This window comes from Bidens hawaiensis, unplaced genomic scaffold, assembly GCF_021521415.1.
Source record: "Bidens hawaiensis isolate Kalapana, Puna unplaced genomic scaffold, B.hawaiensis_p1.1 tig00005944_1, whole genome shotgun sequence".
NCBI lineage: Eukaryota > Viridiplantae > Streptophyta > Magnoliopsida > Asterales > Asteraceae > Bidens > Bidens hawaiensis.
Genome location: NW_027491393.1, coordinates 306,118 through 313,946, shown reverse-complemented (window position 1 = coordinate 313,946; position 7,829 = coordinate 306,118). Strand labels below are relative to the sequence as shown.

The 7,829-nt window shown below is 37.3% G+C and overlaps 1 protein-coding gene across 1 annotated transcript; it reads left to right on the top strand.

Annotated features, from left to right (window-relative positions):
• Nucleotides 1–2,761: 2,761 nt before the first annotated feature.
• LOC143631121 (uncharacterized) lies at nt 2,762–3,460 on the top strand. The gene is made up of 2 exons (XM_077099971.1): nt 2,762–2,891; nt 2,997–3,460. Exons 1-2 carry the CDS (start codon nt 2,762–2,764, stop codon nt 3,458–3,460), a joined length of 594 nt encoding a protein of 197 aa, XP_076956086.1.
• Nucleotides 3,461–7,829: the final 4,369 nt, after the last annotated feature.

Genomic DNA, 7,829 nt, shown 5'->3' with positions numbered 1-7,829 from the left:
TTGGTTCTGCCATCATGTGTTTTGTTTGATTTTCTAGTGATTTCGTGTCGTCTAGTGACTCGTTCTTGATTGTTTCAGCTACTACTCTCGCCCTGTCGCTTATTCTCGGATGAACAAGTCGTTCAAGTTCGGAAACTAGTGAAACAAGCTCAGGGGCGGGTGTAGAGGATATTCATCACATAGAAAAATAGATAAATGCAATCTACCTAAGAAAATAAAAATTAAAATTAAAGAGAAATTTTAAACTTTATACAATTATAGACAACGGCTAAAATAAAACTTGGATTTTTCTTAGAATTTTTACCATGATCCCGGCAACAACGACAAAAACTTAATGCGGTGTGATTTTATATATAAAAAGCTTATTGGTTTTCACACAAGATCGTGTTTCAAATTTATAAAAATGATTTCTATTAGTAAGAACCAGTTATCGGTCCAAGGAGACGGAATAAAATATTATTCTTTATTTTAAAAGATATATCTTATGGATGAAGAAATAAAATATATATACGTTTCTTCATGATAAAGAAACATAGTATATAAATATTTTACGAAAGAAAATGAATATCAAGGTAAAGGTTATGCAAATAGACTTAAGGTCTATAGCTAGATTTTAGATCTAGTTATTTATAAAATGCTATTCTCGTACTATAGGTCCGAGATAAGGATCAGGCAATTATCAGTGAGACGCATTAATTATAAGGTGAATACGTCCAAACCTTTTTATAGTGTGAAATATTTTATGACGTGAATACGTCTATATACTTACTCTTAAAACTATGGACTGTTATCCATACGTAAAGAGTTATGAAAATAATTGCATGAGAGTTGGTTCAAATCCTCTAAAACGTTTTGATACAAGGTAGTACTAAATACTCAGACTAAAATCCACATGTGTCTGGATCATTACATATATGTACTGTAGTGGGCACACTACAGACATACTAACCATGAGGCAAGTGACTGTCTCTAGGGCGAGTGAAGTCCGATTATGTGGTTTGTGCGTATGTTTAGTTCCGATGATATGGGATTGAGACCCACCGAGTCGTTGAACGCTATTGGTGTTGTGTCATAACAAACTGTGAAAACCTTTTTGAGTTAGCGTGTTCACCAGCATATAGCTGATGTATTTTGAAACTGTTTTCAGGTAACCAGAAGTAAGGAATAGTGATAGATATGCCAGTGGAGATAAAAGAACACTAGGCATAGTATACAGCTGGTGGCTCAACTAATTTTGTAATGAAGCATATATATTAAATTTGTTTTTAAACAAGTAAATTTTGTAAAACAATCATGGGTATTTAATTCCCTTTATTTTGAAAGTAAATATTTTAAATTAACATTTTTCGCTGCAAACTTTGATAAATTGACAGATGCGGTACCAACTGTGAGTCACACGCCTAGGCCCGAAGGCGGGGTGTGACAGGTTGGTATCAGAGCCATCGGTTTTAGCGAATTAAGTATTTGATACAAGTACTTAGGCTTTAACCAATTTAAGTGCATGAAAGTACGTATAAGATATATATATATATATATGCCATTGGTGAATTCTAAGAAATAAGTAACTAATAGTTACCTCCTATTTCTCGTCTATAGAATGTCGGAAAGAGGAAACTCAAACTTTGAAGTTAATAGCGGACCCTCAAGGAATACGAGAGGGAGACTAAAGAAAAATGTTGAAAAACAAGTTGTCGATAATCAGGAAGTGAATGCTACCCCTCTCGTTGGTGATCAATTCGTGAGAAAAGAAGATATGCAAGAACTAATCGCAAGAGGAATTGCCGAAGCTTTTCCAGCTATGCTCGAGACTATGAGAAAGAAGGAAACATCGAGGAATGAGAAATCTAACAAGTCTAAAAGGGAAGAAGAAGAAGAAGAAGAAGAAGAAGAACATGTCAGCTCTAATGCTGATAGTGATTATGAGGAAAAGAAAACCAAGAAACAGAAGGCTAAGAAAGGTTGTAGTTATAAGACATACCAGACGTTTAAGCACAAGAATTTTGATGGAAGCGATGGTGTTATTGCTGCATTGGGATGGCTTGAAGAAATAGATGCCATCAATGTTATTAATAAGTGTTCTGAGAAAGAAGCAATTCAATATTCCTCCCAATCGTTCAAAGGCGAAGCTCTGCAATGGTGGAATACCCTTATACAAGCTAAGGGTAGACTAAACATGTACAAGTTGAGATGGGAAGAATTTAAGGAACTTGTAATCAGGAAGTTTTTCCCGATGAACGAGAAAGATGAAATTCAAATCAAGTTCTTAAATCATAGAGTTGTTGGGACAAACCTTAAAGACTACAACACTAAGTTTTTGGAGTATTGTAGGATACTATCATACTTGGTGACACTGGAATATAACAAAGTCACTTATTATATTTGGGGTTTGCCAAAGGAGATTAGAGATATGGTCAGATCATCTCTACCTCAAACCATTGATTCGGCCATGGAATTGGCCAAATATGATGAATGGGTTGATCAGAACTCGTGAAGAAGAAAAGAAAGAAAATACCTTCAAGAGGGATGTTGTATTTAAGAAGAATGAAAGGGACAACAAGAAACCATATCGTGGGGAGAAAAAGAATTCTCAATCACCAATCCCATTGTGTAAGATATGCAACCGGAGACACTTTGGAAGGTGCAGACTTAATCAGTCAGTCACCTATACCAATTGTAAAGAAGTGGGTCATGCAACAACTGATTGCTGGAAGAATAAGATTGCTTGTTATGGTTGTGGAGAGATGGGACATTTTCAAAATGAATGTCCGAAGAGAAAGACTGGAGGAGAAGGTGCAGTGGTGGTGGCACCAAGAATGAAGGCAGAAAGGGAAATGCACGCGTTTTTGTGCTCAACACTAAGAAGGCAGCTGAGATGCCGGAAGTTATCACCGGTACGTTTCTCGTCAATAATGTCTATGCTAGAGTTTTGTTCGACTCGGGTGCAAATCAAAGTTTTATAGATAAGAAATTTTGTAGCTTGTTAAATGAACCCTTAGTTAAGTTAGACAAATCCCTCGTAGTAGAAACGGGCGACGGTAATCAGGTTAGAATATCTGAAGTCTTGAAGAAAGGGAAAGTTTTATTGGCAGGACATGTCATACCTGTCCAGTTGTTACCCATGACATTGGCAGGCTTTGATATTGTCTTAGGTATGGACTGGTTATCCGATAATCAAGCTCGTATCTTATGCGATAAGAAAGCAATCGAAATTCGAGCAAATGGGAAGACAATTCAAATTCCTGGAGACAAAGATGGAGGTCATGTTAGCTTAATCTCAATGATTAAAGCTAATAAATATTTACGCAAAGGATGCTTAGCATTCATGGTGTATGTGACAGAGGAACCCAAAGAAAAGAAATTAGAAGACGTACCAATTGTTTCAGAATTTCCTGACGTTTTCCCAGAAGAATTACCAGGAATACCACCGGAGGGTGATGTTGAATTTAGAATAGATACCTGAAACCGCTCCAATAGCCAAATCCCCGTATAGACTAGCGCTAACGGAGATGAAAGAATTAAAGAAACAGTTAGATGAACTGTTAGAGAAAGAATTTATAAGACCAAGTTCTTCACCTTGGGGAGCTACGATCTTATTCGTGAAAAAGAAAGACGGATCAATAAGAATATGCATCGATTATCGCGAGCTGAACAAAGTAACAATTAAGAACAAGTACCCGCTCCCAAGAATCGATGATTTGTTTGATCAACTAGAAGGAGCAAGTTGTTTTTCGAAGATCGATTTACGTTCGGGTTATCATCAATTAAAAGTTCAAGAAGAAGATATCCCAGAGATTGCATTTAGAACCCGATATGGACATTTTGAATTCACGATTATTAGGGATGGTAATGAGTTGGGTTTGGGTTGGGTTTAGGTATTTCCAAACCCATACCCGGTTATAAAAGTCCATCCCAAACCCGTCCCAAACCCATCGGGTTTTAATCGGGTAATTACCCGTCGGGTTTTGGGTTTTCCCATCGAGTTTCAGGTTTCCTATCGGGTTTGACGAAATGCCCTTCGGGTATACTAGGCTCAAAACCTGTCAGGTTTCTACCGGGGTTTTGACAAAATATAACTAATCGATTATAAAGATGGTTACCATAAAGGTAAAATATCTCAAATAACTGACATAAACAAGTTTCGACAAATAATATATTTGGAATATAGTATATATATATATATATATTATAATAATCTATATCGGATACATCGGGTATATAATCGGGTAAATGGATCTATGTTATCGGGTAATCAGGACGGGTAATCGGGTATATTAGAAATCCGTCCCAAACCCGCGAAAAATTTCAAAACTAGTCCCAAACCCTAACGGGTCGGGTATTACCCATCCCATTTATGTCGGGTTTCGGGTTTTCCCATCGAGTTCGGGTTTCATTGCCATCCCTGACGGTTATGCCATTTAGACTTACAAATGCTCTCGCAGCATTCATGGATATGATGATAGAATTTGTAGGCCTTATTTAGATAAATTTGTAATCGTATTCATCGATGATATACTTATTTATTCTAAATCAGAAGAAGATCATAAGGTTCATCTTAGGATTTTGCTTGAACTACTTCGAAATAAGAAATTGTATGCTAAGTTTTCTAAGTGTGAATTCTGGCTTCATGAAGTACAATTTCTTGGTCATGTTATTAACGCAAATGGAATTCAAGTGGATCCCGCCAAGATTGAAGCGATAGCTAAATGGGAGATTCCTAGATCGCCAACCGAAGTTCGAAGTTTCTTAGGATTGGCCGGATACTATAGAAGATTTATCGACAATTTCTCCCGTATAGCAGTTCCCTTAACTTCTTTAACTCGAAAGAATGTTAAGTATGAACGGGGAACCAAGCAACAAGAAGCATTTGACTTACTCAAACAAAAGCTTACTAATGCACCTATACTAGCCTTTCCAGAAGGTACAGAAGACTTCGTTGTATTTAGTGACGCTTCTCATTCAGGTATAGGTTGTGTACTGATGCAATGAAACAAAGTAATAGCTTATGTTTCTCGTCAATTGAAGGTACACGAAAATAATTATACGACTTATGATCTAGAGTTGGGTGCCATAATTTTTGCTTTAAAGTTATGGAGACACTATTTATATGGAGTTAAGTTTATCGTGTACACTGATCATAAGAGTTTAAAGCACATATTTGATCAAAAAGAGCTTAACATGCGTCAAGGAAGATGGATGGAAACTTTAAATGATTATGATTGTGAAATCATCTATCATGAAGGAAAGGCAAATGTAGTAGCTGACGCATTGAGTCGTAAAGAACATGAAAAACCCAAAAGGGTTAGAGCCTTAAGACTGGAATTACAAATAGATTTAATCGAACAAATCAAAGAGGCTCAGAAGAAAGCAATTGAGGAAAACCAAATCTTCGAAGAAAAACGTAATGGTACAATTGACTCTTTAGTCAAAGGAGATGATGACATACTCAGACTTGGAAACAAAATATGGGTACCAAAGATTGATGACTTACGAGAAAGGATTATGAGTGAAGCTCATCGATCGAAGTATATGATGCATCCCGGTAGTGATAAAATGTATCAGAATCTTAAACCTAACTACTGGTGGAACGGGATGAAAAAGGATATTGCTCTGTTTGTAGCCAAATGTTTAACATGTTTACAAGTTACGGCTGAGCATCAGAAACCTTCAGGTTTGCTTCAACAACCTAAACTACCTGTATGGAAATGGGAGATGATAACAATGGATTTTATTACAAAACTCCCTAAGACTACCCGTCAGCATAATGCTATTTGGGTCATAATTGATAGGTTAACCAAGTCTGCTCATTTCATACCTATCAATGAATCTTACTCTATGAATAGATTGGCACGAATATACGTGACAACATTGTGTCATTACATGGTGTGTCATTATCTATTATATCCGATCGAGACAGTAGATTTACGTCTCATTTTTGGAAAAGTTTCCAAAAAGCATTAGGAACTCAACTGAATCTTGGCACTGCATATCATCCTCAAACTGATGGGCAGAGTGAAAGAACAATTCAAACGCTTGAAGATATGCTTCGAGCTTGTGTGATTGATCTAGGAGGAAGTTGATATGATCATCTTCTTTTGATGGAATTCTCATATAATAACAGTTAGCACACGAGTATCCAGGCCGCACCATTTGAAGCATTATATGGACGGAAATGTAGAATGCCGGTGTGTTGGTCTGAAATTGAAGATAATCAAATATCTGGAATGGAAATAGTCCAAGAAACAACGGATAAGATATTGCAAATCCGTGAACGACTTAAAACGGCAAGAGATCGACAAAAGAATTATGCTGATGTTCGCAGTAAACCGTTAGAATTTCATGTAGGCGATAAAGTTTTGTTAAAGGTTTCACCATTGAAAGGTGTTGTACGATTCGGCAAGAAAGGAAAACTAAGTCCGCGTTTTGTGGGACCATTTGAAGTGTTAGAACGAATCGGTACTGTAGCTTATCGCTTACGATTACCAGAAGAAATGAAAGGTATACATGATGTATTTCATGTTTCTAATTTACGCAAGTGATTGGTTGATGAAACTTTAGCTATGCATTTAAAGGATGTTGAAATCAATGAGAATCTAAAATTTGTAGAACAACCTCTACAAGTTGAAGATTTCCAAGTAAAGAGACTTAAACGACGAAAGCTGAAGTTAGTCAAAATAAGGTGGAACTCCCGACGAGGACCAGAATATACTTGGGAGTTAGAATCGAAAATGAGAAAGAAATATCCACATTTGTTCTAGCGAATCTCGAGGACAAGATTCATTTCAAGGTGGGGAGGATCTAACACCCACAAAATTTTGGTTCAAATTTGACAAGTTTATAAAGTAAAGGACTAAAATATTCATGAGATAAGTAATGGGAAAAGTATGATAAGAAAATAAGGCATTGTATGATAAGGAAGGAACACTTAGGGAAAACTCCATCCCACATGGAAAGTGGGAAGGAAATGAAAGCACTTTATAAGGAAGGAGTTTTCCATAATAATGTTCTTGTATGTCTAACCACTCTCGCTAGTCCTAGCGGAGGGTGCGAAGCACCCGACGCGCACGGGCATGGGCTCGGATGAAGGGCGATGGGCGCAATGTGGCGCTTTGATGGCGCACTTTGCACGCTCGCATCGCCTCGAGCCGCTTAAAATCCGCCTTTGTATTTTTGGATGATGAGACGTAATCAAGATATGGCAAGTTACCAAAAGATCAGGGACTAAAAATGAGCAAATTTGAAATTTTGCATCTTCGCGATACGCGAAGAATCTGAGTTGCATCTTCGCGATACGCGAAGATGCAGAACACGTCACGGGACACGTCGCAGACCGGAGTGACACGTGGCGACACGTGGCAAGCCTACGCGATGACTCACCTAAGCTAGTGCACCTTCGCGATACGCGAAGCAGCTTCGCGATACGCGAAGATGCATAGATTCAAGCTATAAATAGGCAGCCATGGGGATGAAGTCTCCATCACATCACCCACACTTTACCTCCGTTTTCGTGCCAAAATCCCGTCATTTCCGATACGCTCGTTGTCTAGAAATACATGCAAGTAGGAGCGCTGCCCACGTGAAGTTTAAGCATCTCATAGATAAGCTATACAAGGTAGGGGTTCTGCCCGATTATTTTATTATATATAGCTTATACCCTAGTCGAGGGTATAGTCTATACCTTGATCAGATAATAAGTGAAATATAGCTTTCATAAGATAAGGTTACGAATAAAATATTGTTCTTTATTTTAAAGATATATCTTATGGATGAAGAAATAAAATATATATACGTTTTCTTCATGATAATGAAACGTAGTATATAAATATTTTATG